Genomic DNA, 27,256 nt, shown 5'->3' on the forward strand with positions numbered 1-27,256 from the left:
CATTGCATGGATGCACCTGGGACGTATCCTCAGTGATGTATCCTGAGGTCAACAGGGTTTCTGGTCTACCAACATCATACCCCTCAATCAGGCGACCCAGCTGGGGTGATCAAGTCCCAATTTACGTCCCAGAAGCTACCCTCAATCAGTCCCACTAGGCCCAGGCAAAATCAGGGCCACAATCCGTTGGAACTACTCCAGAACTACTCTGCCAGGGCTGGCAGAATAGAAGAACTATAACAAAAAAATACATCTCATGGATGCACCTGGGACGTATCCTCAGTGATTTATCCTGATTATACTGTTTTTTAAATAGTGGAATGAGGATAGAATAGTGTAACACTTTTCATACGGGTGAGGGGAAGAACATGGGCATGTTGTGAGATTTTACTAAAAATGTTTTCTGCCATAACTTAAGTAAGTTAGTAATAAGTCACATGTCTTAATGACTGTTGGTAGGGCGTTCCACATTTTGGTGGCATATGAGCGAAAATAATTTAGTCCCTTGTTTGTGCCGAATCTGGGTTGTACATGGTTCGTTGCACTCCCTCTGATGTTTTTGGTAGATTTGATGGCTGCAGAGCAGGAGGCACTGGAGTTTATGCAGGTGCAAAAAACAACAGGAAACGGCGACCTTTGACAGTTACAAGACCAGCAAAGGTGAGATGCCAACATCAAGTTCTAAGGCTAAGCCAACTCTCCCCACACTTTGGAATCCTAGTGTGGCTACTTGCTATTATAGACAAATCCACAGAGGGGTGCCCTGGGCGCGGCCATTACTGAGGTGTAATCCATGGAGCAGGTGCTCTGTAGGCCAGGTGTGGCTAATCAGTGCTGCTGTGCTTAATGGTACACCTCAGTAATGGCCACACCCAACCCTCTGTGGATTTGTCTATACCAGTGGTTCTGAAACATGTCCAGAACCCCACATTTCATATTTGTGCCAGGGACCCCCAGAATATTTTTCTAAATGTTTCAAGATTATTCTTTTTTTAAAGAAAGAAAAATAAACGGTAGGCCTATGCATTGCAATTTGGGAGTATTTGACATGAAAATGTTTGAGAACCAAATGTGTATGTAAAAACATAGATAGACTAAACTTTGTTGCCACATAGGCTAGACACAAGCCATTCAGAATTTGTTAAGTGAATCGTGTTATAATAGGCACCGGTTTGCTGTTTGCACACCAGATCCTCAGGGTATCAGTCCTGTCTGCCTGTCTGTCTGCATGTCTGTTGGCCAAACAATTTGAGAATGGTTGAGTGGACTTTCATGAAACTTGGTGGGAATGATCAGTAGGCTCAGGCTGTCCAGATTAAGACACGATTAACTTCAGGGTCATAATAGTCACATCATTCACATGTATATCTCAAGAACAGAGTGCCACTGCCACGGAACAAGAAAAGTAGTGAAGCAGGGTTAAGGTTTGCATTTGTGGTAAAGGAATTAACTAAATACTAAACTAAACTGAAGCTCAGTAAGAAGGATAATGGGGGGACTATTTGACAGAAAAAGCCTGTATAATAGAACATGAACCAAAGTGATCAATATGGTCTCAGCTAAACTGAAGCACAGTTTAAGTAAGGAATGGGTCTTTAAATGGATTCTGACATTTAAAAAAAGTTTTTGGGCCTGGGCCATGGCTCAATGGTCCAGGCATCTTGGCTGGTAATCCAGCCTGGCAGTGTGCCGCGGGCTTGACTCCCGATCCCGAGGGCCTTTACTGCATGTCTTCCCCCCATCTATCTCCCCATTTCCTGTCAGCCTACTGTCTGTCCCGCCTTACAAAATATAAAATAAAGGCAAAAGCCACAAAAAAACATTAAATAAAAAGGTTTTTGTAATTCTTCTCATTTTCTTTTTAGGTTTTCTGAGCTCAATTGCACCCAAAAAACCCTAACTTTTAATCAGTAGAGTTTCTGTTGTCTGGGGTTTTCTGGCTCAAACAAGTGCTCTGATTTTCCTGTGGAGTGTGATGTAAGAGCCAGCAAATCCCATATATTGTCATATTATGACAATGGGATTTGCCAGCAGATGTCACTGTTTTGCCTGTTTCCATTGCAGCTCAAAAGGCTTCACAGACACAGAGAAAATCCCAGCCCACAGAAAATCCATTGAATGTTCAAAGTTCAGGTTGTTTGGGTGTACTTGAGGTCATAAAACGTAAAATAAAAAATAAATGAAAATGTATTAAATTCATGTAAAAAATTCATGAAATATAAACAAATATATAAATTAGCAGAGTCCTTCCACAGCAGGAGTCACACTGTCCCAAGGACAAGGTCACAGAGACAGAAGACGATAATATAAACAATAGTTTATATTATATTATAGCTTCGTTGTGATAACTAGGCTGAAAACATCAGTTAGTCCAAAATCCAAATTAAATTATTTGGACCATATTAGACTCAGGTTGTCAGAGGCAACATTGGGAAAGTAGCCTATATGAATTCTAGTGATTCAGTGTCAGTGATGTGTGAGCAAAAACTAATTTTAATTATTGGAAAAGGCCTATTGTGTAGGCCTATTTTATAAACTTCGTCGTGTGAGCTTTTAGATCTAGTACTATTTTGTATTTATTATGTCGTACAACTGAAAATGTTCGTACTCTACAATGAGTCTACAATAACAACATTACAGTACACTACTACAGTAACTTCCAGACGGGAGGGGGGCGGGACCTTCCCGTCAACCTCTCTTGGGCCTCCGATTGGCTGAACCGCCGCCCGTCGAGCCGCCCATTGGCCGACGCGCCCGCCTGTCTCGCACTGACGCTGCTGTGTGCATGCGTATCAAGCACTTTGTGTACCCTGTAATGTACTGTATACACATCACATCACATACGACGTGCCTTTGTGCACGACGGTGCTGCCTGGCTGCCCGGGTAATGGCCTCCTCCTCGTCGTTGTTGTGACCAAGCTGTAAAAAAAAAAACTCTAGACAGGGCAACACTGGCGTTGTTTGGGAAATAAAAAACCCGTATCGCCCCAAAAATGCGTCGCATCGGTGTAACAAGTGCGGCGCTGGAGATGCTGGGTGGCTGCGGCGGTGGTGCGACTCCTGGTCCTTCTTCCACCGCCAGGAGGGCCAGCAGCAGCAGCGGGGCCATGGGCAGGCTGTTGCTGGTCCCCCTAGTCGCCGCCACCAAAACAACAACCACCGCTCCCTCCTCGGCGCTGCTGGTGTCACGGACGGCTCAGCAGCTGACGGCGGCGGCGGCCAGGAGACCAGGAGCCTGCTCCCCCTCTGCTGCTGCCTGCTGTCCAGGGCAGCAGAGGCGCTTCAGGTCCACGTCCTCCCTGCAGGGCTACTCGGAGCAGCTGCGGGAACGCTCCAAGACGGTGGCGTCCTTCTACAACCAGTCTGCCATCGACTTGTCCGCGGAGAAGGTTAGAGATTTTAAAGAAGGACGAATGATGATTCATTTTAACTCTGCTGTCCCCTTAGCCCTCCAAGCAGAACCCAATGCTACTGAAGTTTCTGACATTTGTTAGACCCTCATCAAAATTTCAGAAAAGCTTTATGTACGGTTCCGAGAGGGGCTACTGTCCCCTGTACGTTTGGTGCATTCTCAATTTCTCAAGAGTTACACATTGATGAATAAATGATGATGGGATTTATTAGCTTCCCTAGCCGATTTAGACTCTCTTAGATGTATTTGATCGATTCTGACATTTTTTTCCCTGACATACATTAGTCTAAATCTTAGGCCATTAGCTTCCCCATCTTCCCCCACCCCCCTCCGGGGGTCAGCTGGGCAACTGCCTGCCTGGCACAGTGGCCTGGCTGACTGTCGCTAGCGAGGTGGCTAAGCTAAATGGTCGGGCGTGCTGGTGTCACATTGAATGTGGAACTCAACTGTACTCTACTACTACAACGTACAACCACCAAATCACCTTGGGGTGCCAGCCAATAGTATGCGGACAGGCCTACAGCGTTTATTACACCACAATACCGTGTAACGGTAACTTACTGCGTTAACTGTTAACTCTGCTATTATTCCATGGCATCGGCCCAGACAATGTCAGACAGTGGGTTAAAGGTTTTTTTTTAATGTCAGTCTGATAGTGGTTGTTGATTTGTAGGACTTCTCCCAGGACTTCGCATGAGGAGGTTGTGCAAGGAACAGTGGGTGGATGTCAATTGGAACGGCAACTGTATAATACTGTATTTGATCGATTGTGACATTTTAAACTTCAGAATCGATAAAATGCATATACGAGAGTCAAAATCGTTGGCTAATCCTGACCCAATGTCAAGCACTTTCCGTGACAAGCTGACTTGTAATGAGGACAATTTGAGGACACTTGACTGACTGACTGACCCACAGCGGTGTGGATGTAGGATAAACTACTCACCTGTCAAGGCATCCGGGTTGATTACAAATGTACACACACCACAACCCAAATTAGGTAGCATACATGTCATTTGTACAATAGGCTATACAATCTCACTGGTCTGGACCAGGGCTACAGTCAGTCTTTGTTTATTAAGTGAGATATTTGGCTGAACCTTGCTGCTCATAAAGGGATGTGTTTGGAGAAGGAACTAGAAAAAGTGCCCTTCCGGGCACAGGTCTCCACCAGGTTATCCACAGATCCGTGCAGTTAGAGGTAAAAACACTTTTTGGCCAGTTATAGCGCCACCTTGAGGCTGAGTTGAAATTGTTCATGTGGCATTTCGTCCTCGGCCTAGTGGGAATGTGGGTGCACAATGTCACGGAAATCACGCGATGTGTTCATGATTTGCAGCATTTTGTTTGAAACTGAGCACTCCTGTGAACTTTGGAAGCCAATCTTAACCAATCAGGATGGAGTGTGATAAATCTGAAAGACCCGTTTCGTTGAATGGCTCTAGAGAGACTTTGTACCAATTTGCGTGATGTTTGGACAAAATCTGTAGGTGTACTGTGCAAAAACTTGTTTTGCACAAAGCGGCCTCTTGGTGGCGCTATAACAGGCCGTTGTGGAAAGTTTGGGGCAGAGGTTCATCGTTGGCATCCAGGGAGTGTGTGTGCAAAATTTGGCATCGACCGGGTTAACGGTGAAGTTTTTGCACAAAGCGGCCTCTTGGTGGCGCTATAACAGGCCGTTCTGGAAAGTTTGGGGCAGAGGTTCATCGTTGGCATCCAGGGAGTGTGTGTGCAAAATTTGGCATCGACCGGGTTAACGGTGTCCGAGATTAGCCTGTCACGGACACACACACGGACGGACGGACGGACGGACGGACGGAGTGCAAAACATACTCTCCCCACATGCCTTCGGCCTGGTGGAGACAATTACTGTGCACTCATTATGTAGTGTACTTGTATTATTAGAAGTTAATAATTAGAAGAGAAGCCAGAGACTGCTTCACACTGTCATGCCCACCCAGTAATAAAACCGTTGCCTTTTAGATTGGATAACCTTTACTGACTTGAGTTTGCTTTTACCTCATAAACCCTAGCATCCATATTCTAGCTGTGAACATTCTTTGAAAATAGCAGATTTACAAGTGAGCTTGCAGATCAGCTATATTTTCGGTAAAGTGATTTGGGGTAGAGGGAAAAGAAGAGCGGACCAACATGAGCAGTAGCATCCAAATTCTCCTCCACATGTCAAAAATTGCAGATCTACAAGCTCGGTTTCATTCCGACACATGAGCTTGTAGATCAGCTGTTTTCGGCAAAGTGATTTTGGGTAGAGGGGAAAATAGAGTGGGTCAATATTACAAACCCCTGGATGATCCCGGTTTAACTTTGTGGTTAACGCTATCAACGAGAGGGATCACCAGCTCTCAGTAATGTCCTACAGGCACTTTTATTTAGTTGGCATGTTGTATGCGGAAGAAGGCTTTGTATGTTGCTCTGTAATGTGCCCTTGCTAACTAAATATACCTGAAGGACATTTCCATGAGGCCTGGTAATGCCTCAAGAGTCAAGACTGTTAAACTTTGAAAACTCAAAGGACTGTTAACTTTGATAGGCTGATCTGTATTTTGTGTAATATGAGCTAATGCTTGGCTTTAGAGTTTAGAACAAGTGTTTTGTTCTTGTATATTAAAGCTACCATCTGGGACTTATTTTAATGAATATTGACACCTGTCAAAAAATGTTGGGTTTCAGTGTTTTGTAGTACAGAACAAAGAAGTACAGAACAAAGAATGTTTGCTTTCGCCATCTTTGTTGAAGAAGAGTCTGGGCAATTATGATTTAGTCTTACTAGAAACACTACATTTTGTATTTGTTACCTGGGCAAGTATTTAGCCGATCTGCCCTTTTTGCCGCACGGAGACGGCGTTTTGGGGGACTTAACCGGCTAATTTTGAAACCACCTTCCAGAGTGGGAAAGTTAAGAGACGAAACTTTCTCGTCTCCGTGTGTATAGCAACACCACTTGCGTGCAGTCCAAATTAACACAGTTGAGCCCTCCCTTTCCTACCCCACTGACAACCAATAACAAGCCGATTTTTGTCTACTACAGAAACTATATTTGCCTCCGATAGGACACTTGCTGGTCGACAATGTCATTAAAGTTATTTGAAGGAGACGATGCACCAAATTAAATACTAGATGTACCATCTTTAGGATATCACTGCAATTGGGCAATATGGAAAAATATAATATCACAATATTTTTTCAAGCAGTAATACGATACACGATTATCATGGTATTTATTCATGCAGGTTTTATGGTTATTTTTCAAGTTACTTAACAGTTGTTCTACAGAAGTATAAATTAATGTATAGAACAGCAAATCATTGAATATGCATTCACTGTATCACAATATATATCATATCGTGGAGACATTGTATCGTCTCAACAATATTTATCACAATATCTCCCACCCGTAGTTGGGAGAGGGACACACTACACAGACAGCGGCCATAAAGCTTGAGTATTGTACATTTTAACATCTATTTTCGCTGTTTCTCTCATTTCAGGCTTCAGTGCGGTTGACTCCAGCCACCCTACTGTATGCTGGGAAGTCTCCAGATGGACACCATGTCCTGGTAAATGCTCAGACCAAATTCCTCCATCCATTCTCGTGCTAGGCAAAAGTGCAACCAGGTTTACTGCACCAGATCAATTAATCTAATAGCAGTTAAGAGCTGTTTTATTTTGTCTGTGTTGCGTGATTTTTATATGATTAGCAACTTTACCCTAAAATAGATTTTGTATACATTTTCAAACTAGTTCCTTAAAAATCAGAATCCGAGGAGTTACGATTTTGTGTTGCAATAGTGTGTACAGACTTGAATCATGACCCTCTGGGTTTGAAATGAGCCCGTGTCACGTCTCGACACATTCTCTACCAATCTTTCCTGTCTCACTCTCTAAGCAACAACAAAGCAGAAAGGCCACACCTGGGGAGCATGTGTAAATGTGCTGTGTGTAGTCTGTAGACTTGGGCCGATGTGTGGAATATTGCTATACTTGCCCGATGTCCCCGGTGCAGGACCTTGTTCTGTTTTGACTTGTCTACATCATTATGTGTGCAAAACATGCAGACGATAATGGGGTGAACTGAATCATTCTGACAATACTGTATTTATCCTGCTGCATTATTTATCCTGTGATGATGATGGCAATTAAGTATGAATGAATTCTTGATGTATAAAGCATTTCATTTAGAATGGATAAAATAAATGAAAGTCAAAATAAATATATTTAAATAGATAATGTCATATATGCACTATGCAGGCACTATGTCACCATATATTATTTCAGATTTAGCGCATGATGCTTAGTAGTATGCCAAGTAGTATCTACACACTGAAATCCTTAGTATTAATTTAGCACTGGGATTTTACTGTATCTTAGGCCTTTCCTCACTCTTCCCCCTGTACTGTATGTGTGTTTTAATTTCAGAGCAGTGCCAAGTACCTTCATAAGGAGCTACCTGTGCGTATCGCTCACCGTATCAAGGGCTTCCGAAATCTGCCCTTCATCATCGGTTGTAATCCCACCATCCTACAAGTGGTGAGTCCAATAAACTAGAATATAGTGCCTCTCTTAAATAAATAATAAATCATGAAGCTGATGCTATAGAATAGGAGTGCTGCTGACAGTTTTAGTGGACATCAACTTGGGGGAAAAACATAACAATGGCTGCAGCTAGCTGCTCAATTCATTCTCTCTGACCACCAGAAATTGTGCTTAGTTAGCACCTGGATATCCATCGCACATTTGCATCAAGCTGCGATAAGTTATCAACAGTTGACTAATAGTTATTTCTTATCATTATGCATTTTCCCTTCTAAAGTATCAGAGAATTCTTACTTTTTCTAATTTTTACAAGAAACATTGTAATATGGGGCTTATAATATTGTTTTCAGCTAATCTGTTTTTTTTCTTGTTTTTTTTTGTCAACACTGTACAATGTTGATTGTTAACGTTCAGTCTTTGTTTCCTACTGTCCCGCAGCCCTCAGGTTACATTTGTAACCTCATTTAGCACACATGCAAAGGTGTTGTGTACTGGATGAACTTTCACCTAGATTCCTAACCTCACAATAATCCGTCTGTAGTCTTGGATCGATGCCACGTTTCCTCCTCGTGGCACTAGTTCTAACATCACCAATGTGAAGGACATGTATTTTGTTACGTCAAGAATAACATACGCTTCACACTGATTCTGTTATCAGCATTTTCAATTACTGATAACAACATCAACTACATTTTGTTAAAATGTCAAATCAAATAATTTGAACAATATCCTCAAGAATGACTTGCACCCATGTTTGATATAATAACAAAACTTGTTTTTTAAAGCTTCCAAATCAGGATGTCCTCTGTTTTTCTATCTCAGACAAACAACATACATGAAGCTTAGTTTTCCTGGAAGACACAATTTTGAACAGTTGTGCAAGGGGCCTCGCTATGGGGCCCTTCTAGGAATGTGGTGGGGTGCACTCGCATACCGTTGGGACTTGGAGGAAGCCTACAGATGGAATTCTAATTTCTAACTTAAACTCTTTTTGGTTTTGTTTCTTTAAGCATGAGCTGTATATCCGAGCATACCACAAGTTGAGCGAGTTCCCTTCGGTGAGTGACTGCGGCACACATACACTACATGTTGCACAAAAAGAGGAAATGCTTTTCCAAGTTCAAGTGTATTTACCCCTCTGCTGACTGTCTTATTTATAACCGCTCACAGCTCTGTCCTGTATGTAACTTTAGGATTTGACAGACTGCCCTGTATGTGACAGCGCCTTAGTCAGGACTAAAGTGTTACTGCATGCTTTCACAGAACTCTGATGAGCTGTGACATGCAAAGTAAGCCATAGGTCACTGTGAGTAGAAGCTGAACTTGAGATTAGACCACAGATCCCCATTTCTTGATACTATTTTAAATGGGACCCCCAATCTATACTGTAACATTCTCACGTTACTTAAACTCTGAGAGTTTTGTTCCATTTGTAAACTCTCAAGAGTTACTGACCCACAAGGGTCCAATTGGTTAACTATCAATGATTTTGCTGGGGACCCCCTGGAACCCACCCAAGGACCCCTGCGGTTCCCTGGACCCCACTTTGAGAACCACTGCCCTAAAGTATGGATTGTGATGATCATAGTGTCATGCTTTGCTGACCAATGGAGCTTGTTTTGGACCAACGTCTTGTTTAGGACTAACACATGCCATCACTGTGTACTTGTGTGAGGACATGATTCCTTTTCAAACGGTTGATAGAAAGACACTTCATTACTTAGCCAGTGCGAACCGGGGCTTGAACCGTGAACCTTCCAAGCACTTCCTCCTGAGACACTGCCACTGACTAAAGACTATAGCTGTCATGTAGTATCCAACCGGGAGCATGTACTTACCATGCATGTCTTCGCTGTTGGGTGGAAACCTTGTATGTCACCAAACTGGGGCTTGTTGTGGAGTTTTATGTTCTCTGATGTATGGGGTCTGGGGGTATGTTCTCTGATGTATGGGGTCTGGGGGTATGTTCTCTCTGATGTATGGGGTCTGGGGGTATGTTCTCTCTGATGTATGGGGTCTGGGGGTATGTTCTCTCTGATGTATGGGGTCTGGGGGTATGTTCTCTCTGATGTATGGGGTCTGGGGGTATGTTCTCTGATGTATGGGGTCTGGGGGTATGTTCTCTCTGATGTATGGGGTCTGGGGGTATGTTCTCTGATGTATGGGGTCTGGGGGTATGTTCTCTCTGATGTATGGGGTCTGGGGGTATGTTCTCTCTGATGTATGGGGTCTGGGGGTATGTTCTCTCTGATGTATGGGGTCTGGGGGTATGTTCTCTGATGTATGGGGTCTGGGGGTATGTTCTCTCTGATGTATGGGGTCTGGGGGTATGTTCTCTGATGTATGGGGTCTGGGGGTATGTTCTCTCTGATGTATGGGGTCTGGGGGTATGTTCTCTCTGATGTATGGGGTCTGGGGGTATGTTCTCTGATGTATGGGGTCTGGGGGTATGTTCTCTCTGATGTATGGGGTCTGGGGGTATGTTCTCTCTGATGTATGGGGGACATAGATTTTCTTTCTACATCTACCCAAAGCAAAAGAATGATGCGTGTGATTGTGAATCGACTGTAAACTAATTTGGTTTACTTTCAGAATGAGTGATTTAGAAGACATTCATTGATGCATTGGTAGTCAGGCTGAAATTGGAGTTTGAAATATTCTAGGTGAAAGGACAAGAGCATACAATACCTTGAATTGAAACCATTTGCTTTGGTCACATTTAACAGATCACAGAACAAGAGATGGAGACTCGTTTCTGTAAACTGGTTCAGCAGCTACTAGATGACCATAAAGATGTGGTGACACTGCTGGCTGAAGGCTTCAGGGAGTCTCGCAAACACATCCAGGTAGAGACTGCATGATATGTTAACATACTTATCGGACACATATTAGAACTTTTTCTAATATCACAGTGCTTGCAACTTTCCAACCAGAATGTATATGCTGGGGTTATATTTTGACAACATATTAAGCAACTCTCCAACCAAAATGTAAATGTTGGGTTATATTTTTGACAACATATTAAGTCAAGGTGATCAAATTATATAAAAGGTTTGACAGATTAATTGATGAATATAGCAATTAATTGCAAGTGTGAGTCTGTTCCTTTTTTATATTTAGCAAACCGTTAGTTGGCTAGGTAAACCAGATTAAAGCGCAAGCAGATACCAGCTGTTTGTTCTCCTGACATCCCAGGACGAGATGATGATCCGCAACTTCCTGGACACCACCCTCTGCTCTCGTCTGGGCATCCGCATGTTGGCCACACACCACCTAGCCCTCCACGAGGACAATGTAGGTTTTGTGTTGAACTCAATGTTTTTCTTTAGAAGTTTACGTTTCGATCAGATCAGATCTTAATCAGGACACGTACACTGCCTATTTACATGTACAGTGATGTAAATAGGTTTTCAATGTAATGGGCCCCGGGACCCAGGGGTGGTCCAGGGACATTTTATGAGTCCTACTTCAACAACGTTAAAGTACAGCATTGCATCCCAGGACCCCCGGAGGGTGACATGGTTAAAGTACAGTACTGAGTACAGTATTGCATCCCAGGACCCCCGGAGGGTGACATGATTAAAGTACAGTACTGAGTCCAGTATTGCATCCCAGGATGATTGCATCCTTTGCCTGGTGAGTAAGGATGCAGGCTATTTGATTTGATTCTGATCGAAAAATTGACACAAATAAAATACAGCAGAGCTTTTTTTTCAGTATTTCCAGTGTGCAGACTCTACTTCCATTTGTGATACTGCTGCTTGTCTTGCACCTCGGCCAATACACAATCTTCCTCCTTCTCATTTATCAATATTATTATGAGATACCAGGGTTAAAGTGGTTAACAATGTTAATAAAAGTGCTGACTATTGAACATCATAATTTCCTTTTGTTTGTAGCAGTCATGTCTCTCACCCATTACAAAACCCTTGAATGATATATTTATTTTTCCAACTTCCTTCTTGGTGACAGTGCTTTTTCATTCATTCACTCATTTATAAATTTTAGCCGGATTTCGTGGGGATCATCTGCAGGCGTCTCTCTCCGAAGAAGATCATAGAGAAATGGGTGGACTTCGCTGGGTGAGTAGTGTTTGTTATCTTTAGACGACCTTACCGCCACTATGACTCACTCACACTCTCTTCTCTCCTTGCTCTCATTGGCCTCTGCTTATTTTCAGATAAGCTGATAAGATTTTAGACGCTGTTGTATTTCAGTACCTAGGTACCGGCTATTGTTCCCATACTTTTTCAGTTCCATCTTATCAAATGTCCTTGTGGGGTCAAAATGGCCTTTAGCATCCAAGACAAAGTTCAGGTTGGTGGCATCCTGTTGCTCAAGCTGTTTGCATACTTTTATTACACCGCATATATATATATATATATATAGCACTGTACATTTCACAATGACCTTTGTATTGAGATAACTGAATCTCATTGAGGATGTTTACTTTATTTTCCCCATATTATTTACAGAGACTATTTTTTATTTTCATAATGTACTGTATATTCTCAGAATCAGCTTTGTTTGCATCCGACTATGTGCTAAAAGTCATTTTGAGACAATTTTCACCTTTCAATGCAATTGAATGGAATCACTACAGAGTACATGGACAATGTTTTGACTTACGGTATATTATTCCCAGTTAGCTAAATAACAAAGGTTTGCATGATTTGCGTTGATCTTGCATTGACATTTGATTTGTTCCCTAACCTTAACCCTTAACATACAGTAGCCAACATTGTAACTAGGATTGTCCTGATCGGATCGGGTGATCAGAAATCGGGCCGATCACGTTATTTTCAAATGATCGGAATTGGATCGGGAGCCAATAAACGTGATACGGACATCCCTAGTATCAATATTATATCCATATCATGATATTAGACTGGAAATTATCTGTGATATGGGATATTGTGATATGGCATAAACGTGTTCTATAAAATATAAATATCGGATCTGGAAAAATCGGTATCAGCAGATGCTCAAAATCAAATGATCGGAATCGGATCAGGAGCAAAAGATGTGATCGGGACATCACCCTAATTGTAACCCTAAACCCAAGCCTTAAAATAGACCTACATATTGGGTGAGGTTCTCTCATTGTCTTATCTTTTTTAATATTTGGTCTTTATAAAGTTAGAGATACGAGTGAGCAAATACAAAAAACTTCTCTCTGTCTATACTTAACCCATTCTGAACGGGCACCCATTTTGGTGTTAGCATCATGTCATGCTTTAGCTATTTAAAAATAGCAGATCTACAAGCTCATATCGCGCCACCGAGTGGCGCGATACAAGCTTGTAGGTCTGCTATTTTTTGAAAAATCGAAGAACGACTGACATTTTTAGAATCTGATCTCAGGTCAGAATGGGTTCATCAGACCAGTGTGTGTCCAGTGGAAACCTCGTATGAATCTGATCTCAGGTCAGAATGGGTTAAGGGCAGTCCATACTCTCTCCGACCACCAAACTTTTCGTCTGAAAGATCAGACTCTCCGAAGTAGAGTTCGGAGAGTTGCAACATCTGGGAGTGCATAGCCTGACCTAAGCAGAGACATTTCTGGCCTAGATGGGAGGGTCGCGCCTCAGAAAAGCGCGCACCCTGATTGGATCTCATCGATCTGTCCGTCACCCCCGGCCCCTCCTCTCCCCCCTAGTGCAGCGCTACGTCACATCATTTAGAGCGACGCCCACCCGGAAGGGTTGACTCCCACTTTTAGACTGGTTCAGCCCACGGCTTTTTCCAGGCTTTCATCTTTCGCGCAGACAAAATGAAAGCCTGGGTATCGAGGCTAGGGAGTGCAGCTTTCAGAACAAAAATTCAGAGAAATGCGTTTCAGAAGTTGCAAGTGACGTCATGTTGTAGTTGTACCGGAGCTTTCCGACGAAAAGTTCGGTGGTCGGAGAGAGTATGGACTGCCCTTAAGCCTCATGCTCAGTGATGGCAGGATTGTGTTCAGTTCCTTCCCTGGCTTCCTAACCAATGTTAAACCTTGCATGACTTGGAGTTTCTAATTTTCTAGAAATAATGCATATCATTGCTGTCGGGCAGAAACTTCTCGTCTCCATATTTAAACTTTTTATGCTTTTTGGCAAATTAATCATTCAGTGCCACCGGGTTTACACTAGGTGTTGATGTGCCAAAAAAGCCCATTATAAAATAATTAAGAAAATGAAAATCCATTGTGCACGTCAGGTGCTTGTCGTCACTTGCACACCAGATTAGAGCAATTAAAAAAAAATATATATATAAAAAGGCGTCCATATGGGAAAGGCATGGAATTGGAGTTCTACTTGAGTGTCACACAAAAGGGGTGAAAATAGCTGCGTCACATTTAGGGATGCACCGAAAGGGAAATTCTTGGCCGAAACCGAATACCGAATATAGGAAGCAATTGGCCGAATACCGAATATCCGAATATGATTAATATTATACATCTTTTTTCCTTCCATTGCTGTCATGGCCGTACCTTAAAGCTACCTGATTTATGGCAAAATAAATGGTTATGGCAAAACTTAACTTAAATAATAATCACTGTTATGGATCCATAAAACATTTATTCTGCTCTTTTGAATGCATTAATTGCATACACTATTCGGTGATATATTTTCTGCCTATTTGGGCCGAAACCGAATAGGCCGAAAATGTATTTTTAGCCATTTTCTGCTGAATTTCTTCTGCGGCCGAATTTCTTCTTATTCGGTGCATCACTAGTCACATTGCTTCATGTTGTGAACTTGTAGATCTATTTTCAAATGTTTTTAGAACTAGTCCTTACCCGTTCTGAATATATGAACAGCAAATGATGTTCAGTGTGGCTAATGCAATTTAATAGATCACATTACTAATGGGGGGGATTGTTTACAGATCAAAAGCAAGTTGTAGTTTGTTCTTTGTGTGATTTAGGAATGTGTCTTCCTGAGCTATTGAGCCAGCGTTGGTCATTGCATCTGTCTGTATCTATTTTTGTTGTCAAGGCAATTCCCCGTCCGGGCGGACTTAAACCCTGTTGTTGTTGTTGCATGTTAACGGTAGGCGGTTAAGAAAACGTCTCCATTTGGCCACCCCGAGTCCCCAACAGATAAGCATTCCATTGTGATCGTGATGTTCAGTGTGCCACGCTGGGTGCGCGCAGGGCTGTAACCTGTCGTTGTCAGTGTCTGTCCAGGCTTTCAGCGTGCATGTAGCCCATGTGTATGGCACGGCGAAGGAGGTGGTTGAGGAGGGGGCGGACAGTGTGGTCTCGAAACTGCGCGTGTGTTCACATTAACATGCCCCCGTCCAACTGTCAGAGCTGGCTTTCAGGTGCCTGTGCCACGCAACCCCCACGTTGGCTGCGACTCAAGAAGAAGTTATGTCGACTGACGCAAGAGTAGCTGTAGTATGTTGTTTTCCCCTGTGTGGGTCTGATGCATAGGTCTGGTCTGATGCCTGCCTGGGAGAGATGAGTTGTTTTTGACGCAAATTCATTTAATTCATTGATTGTTAGAATGTTTGGCGTGTGTGATGCAGGGCAGGTTGAGGGTGGAGGACAGGGTGTGAGGCTGTCCGTGCAGCGTGGCGTTGTGAGGAGGCGCATGAAGCGAGCAGCTGTCTTGCTCTATGCTAAGGAAGTATTCTGAAAGACAGCGACCAAGCGAAATAGACAGCGACCGAGCGACCAGTAAATTTATAGATGGATATTAATGTTTTCTTTTCATATAAAAAGGTTTCCACCCGACAGCAACGATATATATGCTATTTTGTATTTATTTATTATTATCAGAATGATGAGTCAAAGTGTATTCCTTCTCTCCACCAGACGTCTGTGTGATCACCAGTATGGAAACTCCCCCAAGGTGAGGATCAACGGCCATGTAGCCGCTCGCTTCCCCTTCATTACCCTGCCTCTGGATTACATTCTGCCTGAGTTACTCAAGAATTCCATGAGGTAACACTACCACTGCTTATGTTTGCTTTGCTTTCTTGCTTTGTTTATGTAGCAGGGATGGTGGATGGTTAATCAACTGTCCCACACAAGCACAAGTTCATCTTCAGTTCAGTGGACAGCCACACACACACACACACACACACACACACAGCACATCAAGTTTATCTGTTGTTCCTGGACCGTTACAGCAGGCAACCAACTTTACAAATGTTAAATTAGAAAGTATATTTCACTACAACAGAAAACATTATTTTAAAAATAAACATTCTATATATACGGCATATATATTTTCATATACAGCCACCTCCACAAATATTGGTTCAGTATTGTGAATCGATTGACAATCCAATCCATGGAGTTTGCAGTGAAATGCTAGTCACACCTTCATATGTATGACTCGCTCCCATAATCGAGGCAGTCGAAGTCTAAGAAGAGACATTGTCAAATTTCTAATGACAAAACTTGAGCAAACCTTTCACACAGGTGTGACTTGAATATTTTTAATAGCAAATACGACAACATTGTTGCACAATACAACCATTGTTGCTAATATACTAAATTGTGGAGGGGAACTGAGGCTGTGAAATGCTGTTACTACTTACATACTACATACTATTTACAGTATGCTTACATGAACTTACCATTCCAAGACCAATGCTGCAGAAGTAGGTCAACAGTTGTATTATGTAACAGGCCCAGAAAGCCCACTGTATGTTTCATGACAGTATGACTGATGGCTTTATTCATACAACACTGCCACAACGTTTCAGAACATGCCCTAGTCATGGGAAAATGGCTCAGTGGGACATTATAGTAGCTGGCATGGCAGCTAACCCATCTTTACAGTGGCTGTTACCGGGTAGAAGACACATCTATCTCAATCAGGATGAGAATGCATTCAGTCACTGGCAGATATTTGACACAAGCTGTTTGAGTGCACTACAGGTTGTTATGGGTTTGTGGAAATATCTTAAGCACAATCTGTTATAATGTAATAAAAACATCAGTGTGCCTAGTCTGTAATGCGGGCTGTTTGTCCTGCCTGTGCATCTTTGTTTTTATACCCTTGCAACAAGCCTTTTGTGAAATGAGGAGCAGAAACTTTACTGGATGACAAAAGCTTGTTACATAATTAAAATAATCGGCAGCAGCTTTTATCACTTGATACTACTACTCGATACTCTTGAATCCAGGCTCAATGAGGGGGCAGAAACTGTGCCGGTCACGTGGTTCATGTAAGCTCTAAATAGAGACAAACGTTCACAGACAGGCTTTGTCACTATTCGGCATCTCCCAAGCCGCCATTGGACTGGCCCAATGAAGTGCATGGAAGTGATGCAACTCTCCAATCTCCACCCACTGCTGAGATGCCTCGCTGTTATTAGATCTGTAGTCTGAGCTATGTGTTTCTGTCTAGAGGGGCAGGTCGCGGCAGAGATTTGCGCATGCCCTGATTGGATCTCACCGATCTGTCAGTCACCCCCGGCCCTCCTCTCCCCCCCAGTGCAGCGCTACGTCACATCATTTGGATGTGACGTGGGAGTCAACCCTTCCGGGTTGACTCCCACTTCTAGCCCAGAGCGGCCAATGCGTTCCTCCAGGCTTTCATTTTTTGCGCCAACGAAAATGAAAGCCTGGTAACGAGGCTATTAGATCTGTGATGCGCAGCAGTATCTAAAGGTGGGAGTAGTGCTGAGTCTGACATACACAGATGTGATGGATATTAGCTTCCATGGTTGGACCAGGAGAAATTGCACTCGTATATGAGGCTGTGTTACTATAAGGTGCTACAAAGAGAATCCGGCAAGGTTTTGGTTGAACAAAGTCTCCTAATTTTGACTTGGAAGATGAGAGGTGGTCAGTTAGCACGTTCGATCGGACAGTGGAGGCTTGTGTGCCTCATTATTCCGCCTGGGAACGCACTGTTCTTGGCTCCAGTTCCTGGCTTCAGTTCAGCTACATTCCCTCCATTCATTGTGCTGAAACCAGAGAGCAGGAGGTTGACAGAGAGGCATAGACACTGTTTTGAAAACTGGTGGCTCGGATGTATTGTCTACATAACACATCATGGTGGGCATAATAGAGAGGGATTCAATCTCTGTGGATTGCATTCTATCCAAGGTTTCGGGTTTGTTGTTGTCATGTCTACAGCACTACAGCTGTTTTTAAACTTTCAGGCTGTGAAGTTATTGTGCTTTGAGCCTCCTCAACAATGCAAGAACATTATAGAAATGTCAGAACAATTAAAAGCAAGGTGGCAAAAAGCATATTTGACTGCAACACAGAGCGATCTAAATGGGTAGTCCTGGACCTATTATATACCTTATACACTGTACACAAGTCACAAAAGCCACAACAGTGGCTGTAGCAGTAACGTGACTTGTGCAGTATAATACTGAATGTTGTGGATGCAGCACATACAATGGACTATATGCTACTATACTGAGCTGCAACTTTTAGACCCTGTTGTACTACCACCTACTGCATCCTCACCATTCATTCAACATGCACACACACACACACACACACACACCCACACACACACTGCAATATTTGCATCAGATTGCTGAAAATCTGAAGCAGTACTTCTAACAAAAATGTGTTTGTTTCATTATATAGATATTCCACCATTAGGTTCTTCTGACTATTTTATGTATTACCATGTTGTTCTTGCTTACTGTGCGTCAGCTGCTAAATACCTACATTGTAAATAGTTTGAAAACATCTGAGAGACTATGTGACCTTCTTGTCCTTTGATTTTCATTAGATGATAAATTAGTCTATTAGTTAAGCCTTCTCTGAAATGTTCGATAGCAGTATTTATTGGAAGCTGCAGTAATTTAGTTCAATAAATCAACAATCAACAACTGAATAAACAGTCACTTTATAAAGCATATTTCATACAAAATAAATGTTCTTGATTTTAAGGACACCAAATAATATGTATACAAAGTATAGTAACCCCACCCACCCACACATAACAACGCACACATAGAAACCCCATCCATCCACACGTTCACATGATGCAGCATTTATGTCCCCAAGAAACATTCAGCCACACAGCACACAACCACAGCAGCTTCAAATTTCGTGTTTTCCACATTGCCATTATACTAACTGTACATTCCCCTATGTATTAAATAGCTCTCGATTTACCACATGAACTATCTAGTATCTATACCACTATCCCTATTCTGGGCGTGTCATAATAGGCAAACATTTTGCGAAAATAGAAGACCTACAATGTGAGTTTTTAGATGACTATTTAGAGGTGGTGTAGTCGAGTTGGTGTAGGAGGGGACTACAAGTATAGACACCTTGGGGACGACCCCAGTCAATGAAGTAGGGTTTAAGTGGTTAAACGTACCAGGAAATCCCTTGAATCTGCTTTATGCTCGAGGGTTTACATTTTGCCTTTTGTATATCTCTTATGCAAGTATCGTAGTTATGACTTTATTGCTATTAAAATGGCAGATAACAACCCAAGCTAAAGTGCTTGCATTTTCAATGCCAGTAAGGTTTTTTAAGGTTTCTGTCACTGTGTGCAGTTGAAAATTACTAAATGTGTCCATAGGTTTTCAACGTGGAGTCGATAGGTTGGTTGACAGAAACCTTCAAAAACCTTACTGGCATTGAAAATGCAAGCACTTTAGCTTGGGTTGTTATCTGCCATTTTAATAGCAATAAAGTCTTTAGGCTGAAATACTTTTGTCGTGTAATACTGAGTTGACCGTTTCCTCTTTCAATCTACTATTTTGTCCCTGCAGGGCCACCATGGAGAGCCACCTGGATACTCCGTACAACGTGCCTGATCTGGTTGTCACCATCGCCAATAATGACACAGATTTCGTCATTAGGTGAGTGGCTGAATGTCCATCCAGCACAACCAGTTAGGCAGTGGTGGAAAAACTACCTAAATGTTTTCCTTAAGTAAAAGTTTCAATACTCCAATGCAGAAATACTGTTACAAGTAAAAGTCCGGTATTCAAAAAATGTAGTAAAAAGTACAAAAGTATTGGTATAAAATAAAAATGTACTTATTGTGAGCTTGTAGATCGGTTATTTTTTTGATTAAAGTGTTCTGATTAAATTTAGTGGAGTAAAAGTACAATATTTAGACCTGCGATTAAATGTAGTGGAGTAAAAGTACAATATTTAGACCTGCGATGTAGTAGAGTAGAAGTAAAAGTATTGGAAATCAGAAATACTCAAGTAAGGTACAAAAATACCTCAATGTTGTACTTAAGTACAGTACTTAAATCTACTTGGTTACTTTCACCACGGCAGTTACGAAGCTATTTGATTTCCCACAATCGCTTGAATAAGAAACCTGACACAGCATATCCCAGTCTAAATCAGAACATGGGAGCTGAAATTGTTTGACTCGCAGGGAAAGGGCCAGTGATTAGCTATCTCTTCTGTTTGGATAAGTTGAGTTCAGAAGTTAGAAACGGTTGAAAGCTTTTGAACAGACTGTTGTTTCTGGTGGTCATTGGTCATACATAACCTTACAACCCCATCAATCTCTGCAGCCATTAGAGAAGTACTAATGAGATAGTGTGGGGTAGCACTTCTAAGGTATTTAATGACAAACTCGTGGCAGGTCAAAAAGTTTTAAATTGGCCTGGGCCGTCGCTCAGCGGTCCAGGCATCTTGGCTGGTAATCCAGTCTGGCTGTGTGCCGCAAGTTCGACTCCCGATCCTGACGTCCTTTACTGCATGTCACCCCCCCATCTCTCTCCCCATTTCTTGTCAGCCTACTCTCTATCCCTCCATAAAAAAAGAAAGAAAAAGTTTTAAATCTTTTCAATTATTAAAAAAAATAGCAGATCTGCAAGCCCACAACACGTTGTTTTTGGCTATTTCCGCTATTTATTGTACGATGAAGCATAGAGCCTAAGTGGTTAAGTAGCATGTACAAATTGTACATCCTACAGTAGAGCTCTTCATGGGTCCAAAATGATGCACCCGAACCTGTGAAATTAGTTCAGAGAACTGATTCAATGTTTTACTTTCTACCAACAAATTTCTTAAACATTTTCATGAGCAGTTGAGACGAATAACCATATAAGTAAATACTAATTATCCATAATGTATAAATAATGGATTTATACATTACATTATTCCCTTTTCGGGAAGGGGTCAGAATAAATGTGGGGTTGGGCTTTATATGGTTATTCGTCTCAATGGCTCATGATGGAACCAAACCCTAATGGATTACTAATGTATGTCCTCTGTCCCAACTCCGCTGGAAGCCTGACATGCATGCGCAGTTCGTCTCTTTCCTCACTTATTTTTACGCTGTAGTAATCTGATCCTAGGTCAGACTCAGCCTAATCATCATGCAGCACTTGATGCTTTTCTCTCTTGATAAGTGCTGAGCAAGGGTCTTCCCGGATCCACTCAGGTATTACTCATAATGATCAACAGACTCAAATCAAATCTGAACCCAATTGTCCATAATAATAAAACACGGACAGGGTGGATATCGGGTATTATTATCTAATATTTTCCATTCAGACTCCTGAAGAGCTATCCTACAGTGCACACAAAACTAATTCACTAAGTCAGCAGGTCTATTACAGGCCAGGTTAAAACCCCTGAGCTAATGTTGTCGTCGCTCTTCAATCTCACCAGGATTTCGGACCGTGGTGGCGGCATCCCTCACAATATAGTAGACAAGGTGATGAATTATCACTTCAGCACAGCAGAGGAGAGCAACCAGGACCCCCGTATGAGCAACCTCTTCGACAACATCACCAACAGTGGGCCCCAGTCTGGTCCTATGCACGGGTAAGAGAATGACATCGGAAGTTCAGAATTCACACATTTTTCCATGTGGTACCATTTTATAGACTTGACGAAGGCCCCAGTGGCCTGAGACCTTGTACTATATGACATGATGGCTCTTCAAGGGTCTAGCCGTCTATGAGAGGGTCTGTGTATCTGTCTGTGTCCAGAGCTAATCTTGCAAAAACGCTGGGCCGATCGGCACACTGCCAGTAGGCCACAGATGTACCTAAAATCTGGTGGATCCCAAGTTCCACATGATTTAATTTCATTTACTGAAAAATACCTACCTATGTGAAATACAGCATTCTGATTCTGGCTACGACATGTCACATGGGGCCACATTAATTATTGTTGCAGCCAAACTTTAATTTGTTCTGACTGTAGCACTGCTGATAAGAACAACCTGAAGGTTTTATTGGCTGTCCTGTCATGTTGTCGTCGACATTGCATGGAATACAGCAATTTTGATTCCTACAAGGATGAGGATAGCTACACTAAAATCGCTGTTCAGTTCGTTGGGTAGCTCTCTCTTTTATCACCCTAATGTGTTTGTTAGCATCCCTGACCTCAAGACTCTATCCTGGATCTTATTATTTTAAAGTGATATTGATAAAAAATGTTAGGTAGAAAACATCCACAGAGCTTTTAGAATGAGGCAGAATAAAAGTACCCCCCCCCCCCCCAAAGCCAATAACATAATGTAGTATAACGTGAATCAAAACAGGAAAGGGCGCACAGTGCGCACACCAGTGTTGGTGAGGTACTGGTTAGGCCAGCACCTCACCAGTAAATAAGTAAAAATGAGAAAAAGGCTGATGCTGTATATTATTATCAGGTTAATAATAAATATACAGCATCGTGCCTACGTGTGTGCAGCCTTTTTCTCATTTTTACAGTATAACGTAAATCAAAATAAAAAATGAATTCATCCCGCTAGCATGAAAGAGTCATCACTTTATTAAACTGAGGAAGCGGAGTTTAACTCCCTGTCTGACTGATCTCACGCCACTCCATGAAATATGAGGAGGCAGAAGGACTAGTGCGACATCTAGTGGCTGAATGTTTATGTGCAGTGGTTTGTGGTGCCCAAGTCACACTAAAGGCAGTGGTCATCAACATGTCCATTAAATGTGGACTTTTATTTCCTTTTTTACATATCATAAGACTCAATTACTGAATGTCAAGACTCCAGGTTTTCTTCAGAATATGTATGACGCTTATTTACTACAACACTGTTGTATTAGGAGTCCAACTAGTGCTAGTGGTTCTCAAATGTTTTATTTGCAAGTGTAACACCGGGGATTCGAACTCGGGTCTCCCTTGTGAAAGTCCAATAGACCAAAGGGATATGGACCGGGGGAGATATTAGACTTTTGAGGCCATCATGCTGTGGCTCTGATCCACTCTGCTACACTCACCCCCCTTTTTGACCTCCTCCCACAGGGAAACCCGATCCGGGTCACAGCACCATTGTAACGCTCGGGATTCGAACTCGTGAAAGGCTAATAACCATCAGGCTGAGGCTCCTCTTAACCCTCTTAACTCTCAGTTACAAACCTGTTATTGTCATTTAGGGCTAGCTCTTTATGTGTTTCTGGTATTACCGGTAATATTGTACACTAATTTTGTATGTTTGTGACTCTGTGGCAATTTTTTTATTTTGACCAAAATGTCCACCACAAGTCATGATCCCTGACTAAAGGGCATGTCAAAATCTGAAGTCACACCTGTATTCCCATTCATGCACAATATTCATTTTTATTTTTCATGCCAAATAAAATGTTCTGTAAGCTCTGTATTGGGAAATGAGATCTACAAGCTCACAACGGGGCGCTAATCACTATCTTCACTCACTAGTTTAAATCACTATCTTCACTCACTAATTTCTCTTTTGGATCACAAGCTAAAAAGTTTGGAAACCCCTGCAATATGGTGCACGTTACCACAGTTTTTCAGCCTGGGAAAGCATCCCAGTCGCATGAATTCACATCATGTGTCTTCTGCAGACCGGTCTGGCCTAAGGCGATTTTAGCAGAAACCAGAAAGTGGAAGACCCAATCAGCGTCTGCTCTCAGGGCCCTGTGATTGCCAGACGCTGATTGGCTCTTACACTATTTGGTTTCTGCAAAACACCCACCCAGCACTTGAGACTAAACCGGAATGTGAATTCAAGTGACCAGGACAGTTTACCAGATTAACCATTATGGGAACAGACCTACTTGGGATCTATGCAAGTCGGGAACCATGCAAATTGCCCTACCTCTACGCAATATGCAATACCCTGTGCTTGTTGTACTTGTTGTCAGAGTACCCACTAACATACTAAAATCAACTAAATATGGAGATGCAGGATTCCCTGATGTCATGTAAATGTACAAGATCATAAGCAAGTGGAGTTTTATTGTACACGCTGCCACTTATATTGGCACAGCGGAAAAAACGTTACGCAACGCACTGCTATTATGTGAAGCTGATGGGTCAGGTTGACCATTCAGGTGGTTAGTTCCCATGCTTTTGTTCTTGCTTAAATGTAAGTCGCTCTGGATTAAGAGCGTCTGCTAAATGCCTAAATTGTAAATTAGTAAGTGCCTAAACCAGAAGTGGCCAAACACAGATTTGGTGTGTCCACAGACCTGCAAACAAGCAGGCGGATACTGACATCCCTGGCTTTTCTGGTTCTCATTAGTCTGAGCGAATTCCCCAGCTGTTATCTTCACAAACACAGACAGAGGTTTTGGGAATTTATAGATAAGGTCTTGCATAAATAATGTGTGGCTGTCACTCACAAAACTCCAAGACAGATCTGAAATTGTCTCACAGCACACCACACATGAAATCTCCCACTTGGTCACATCCTCTTAGATTCTTTGTTATTCTGTAGTGTACAGTATGTTCCGATGATACAAGTAGCCTTGATATTCATGTCTACCATACATTAAATGTTGGATGTCTAAAAACTGAATTCACTTCGTAAAGCATTTAAAAGATTCTAAATATCATGATGTGTCTTCTGTTGAAATAGAACCGTTGGGGTCAAGTGTTTAATGTAATGCTCTAAATCCTCTCATGTCTTTGTGTTTCTGTAGGTTCGGCTTCGGGCTACCAACCTCCAGGGCGTACGCTGAGTACTTGTGTGGCTCCTTGTCCGTTCAGTCCATGCAGGGCATCGGTACTGACGTGTACCTGCGCATGCGCCACATCGACGGGAAGGGAGAAAGCTTCCGGATTTGAAGGCTCTCTGTAACACGGCTCAAAGAGAGCTCTTAGGGCTCACATTACTGCCTGCCAGGGTGCGTCACAATTTACCCACCGGGAAGCCACATCAAAACCTCTTGTGGGCTACAAATGACACGGTCCATGAAGTGAGAGTCTACATGTTGTAAAGAGGCTCACAGATTCAACCCATAAGCTTTCCTCTCCTTTTTGCCTTTGAGTCTTTATAAGCCGAGTTGGCTGTGAAATAGATGTTTTCCTGTCATTTTCATTTGTCTTTCAGCGCCTTGCATGTCCCCTTGTCACTGTAAGAGTTCACTTTTGATCACTTTTTTAAGCTTTTAGGCTGTCATGTAAGAGTGCACTGTGTTGAATATCTACATTGTTACTGCAGTTGAAAGAGTAAAACCTGATTTATACTTTGTTTCGAATCGTGTCTCGCATTGAAAATGAGTGAGCTTGTAGATAGTTATTTCTGGTGTGAGACACTACCGCGCAACCTAGTATAAATTTGGTATAAACGAACATTGGCCTTACATTTGGTTCACCTTTAACCACTTAAGACCTATTTATACTTTGTTGTACGACAGTGTTACGTGAAAATAGCCAATCTAGAAGCTCAATGTGTCGTGATGTGTGAGCTTCTAGCTATGCTATTTTGTCAAATTGTCAAGATTTACGCTCGAAGACATGCCCAAAAATAGGGATGCCAGGTTGAAAGTGTTGACTAGGCTGTTCAAAAATAGTGTAGACTGTCTTCAAGGAGAACACTTCAGCTGGACACTGGACAGAGAGGGACTCTGTAAACACTCCTGTAACTGTCTGAATGTCAGTTTACGACAACGCCGCACTAGAGCTGCATGATCTGTTACTAATGCTGTAGTGATGCTCCAAATCCTTTCAAATATTTCTTTCTTTTTCAAAATATAAGGTCCATATGGACATTGTGGCATTAATATACAAAACACAAATCAAAATCAAAGAGCTAGTTATATTGCCACTTTTGTGCCATTTGCCCACAGTGTAGTTTTCACTACACTACAGTGGTATTATAATCGTACTTGGCATTGTGACACTTTCTGGTTTCAGTATCATATCCATCCTGTAATCTAGATGACCATCTTTCTAATGACCTTGTGGATGGTTACTTTGGAGGAAACTGCCAAAACACCATTTGCTCATTGATCAGACTCATTCTCAGTCTTTTTCCCTGACTTTCTGAGAATAAAGGAGATGATGAAAGTCTTTAAAGACTGTTTTCATCAAGTTCTCAGGCAGGGAAGTGGGATGTTCAGTTGCCTTACTGTGTGATGCCTGCCGGTCCTTTAACCAAATGCAGTTCCACAGTCACTACAATTTACAATTTACTTTGATTCTGTTCACATAAACACATCTGTCAGTTAAGTGTAGGTACTAGGTTTGTTTGCACAATGACTAGATTTTTTTATTGAATGTGCTCAGCCTTCTCATCTATCCTAGTAGTTTTTGATTTAATATCATTGACAGTTTTCTGAGTGTACCAGAAGTGTTGTATAGTATAGTATTTCATATATTTCAAATTAATTGCTCATTTTGATTGTTTTCCCTCATCTGGTGGGTGTTTGTGTACCAGATCACATTCCGGGAGGGGTTCAAAAACGGGGTTCCTATGCCGGTCTGGACAGTATGGATTACACAAAGTCCAGATTAAATATGAAAAAAGAGAGAAAGGGACATTTGTAAGGGTCTAGAAACTAACCATTATTCTGTTTCACCATCAACACTCCTCTCAATTTTGTTGTACATTCCCCAACCAAACAATCATGTAATTGTCTAAATGCCTCTTTCTGGAGTTAATGCATTTTTTTCCCCCAACGAGTGCCATGACATTTGGTGTGGCACAAATGGACAATGCTTATGTTTCAGTTTTTCATCTTTGCTTTTAAGAGGTCGTGTGTGTGTGTGCTACTAATTTTCAGTTTCTGGTTGGACTAGTCAAAGTTTTAACATTACATGATGGCCACTGACTTTAAAAGTTAAGGCATGTAATCATTTCCTAAAGCTGTATAGAATTCAGTGGGGGGAGGCACCATTCCAAGCTATGGAATCTCTCATATATGACTGTAAATAAAGGCAGCAGAAAGCTGAGGACTGACATTTTTCTTTACTGTGCATAATGTTTATCAAGGTGTTTGTTGGGGGGAATTAAAAAACTTCAGTGCACTGTGCCTACACGTGTTGCGACCGCAAGTCGCAACACGTGTAGGCACAATGCAAGGAATAAATGCATTCGCCATGTATCCGAAGGAAGTCTAATCCAATCATTTTTAGATTTCTCCAGTTGGTGTTTGTTTGTTGGGGGGGGGGTTACC

The 27,256-nt window shown here is 42.1% G+C and overlaps 1 protein-coding gene across 1 annotated transcript; it reads left to right on the forward strand.

Annotated features, from left to right (window-relative positions):
• The first annotated feature begins 2,831 nt into the window (after positions 1 to 2,831).
• On the forward strand, positions 2,832 to 27,032 carry bckdk (branched chain ketoacid dehydrogenase kinase). Its single transcript, XM_083781399.1, has 11 exons — positions 2,832 to 3,389; positions 6,922 to 6,990; positions 7,850 to 7,960; positions 8,977 to 9,024; positions 10,693 to 10,812; positions 11,162 to 11,260; positions 11,975 to 12,048; positions 15,771 to 15,899; positions 19,667 to 19,756; positions 21,537 to 21,692; positions 24,779 to 27,032. The coding sequence occupies exons 1-11, from the start codon at positions 2,994 to 2,996 to the stop codon at positions 24,921 to 24,923; spliced, it is 1,437 nt and encodes a 478-aa protein (XP_083637525.1). The 5' UTR covers positions 2,832 to 2,993; the 3' UTR covers positions 24,924 to 27,032.
• Positions 27,033 to 27,256: the final 224 nt, after the last annotated feature.

This window comes from Protomyctophum parallelum (genome assembly GCF_964188405.1).
Source record: "Protomyctophum parallelum genome assembly, chromosome: 1".
Taxonomy (NCBI): Eukaryota; Metazoa; Chordata; class Actinopteri; order Myctophiformes; family Myctophidae; genus Protomyctophum; species Protomyctophum parallelum.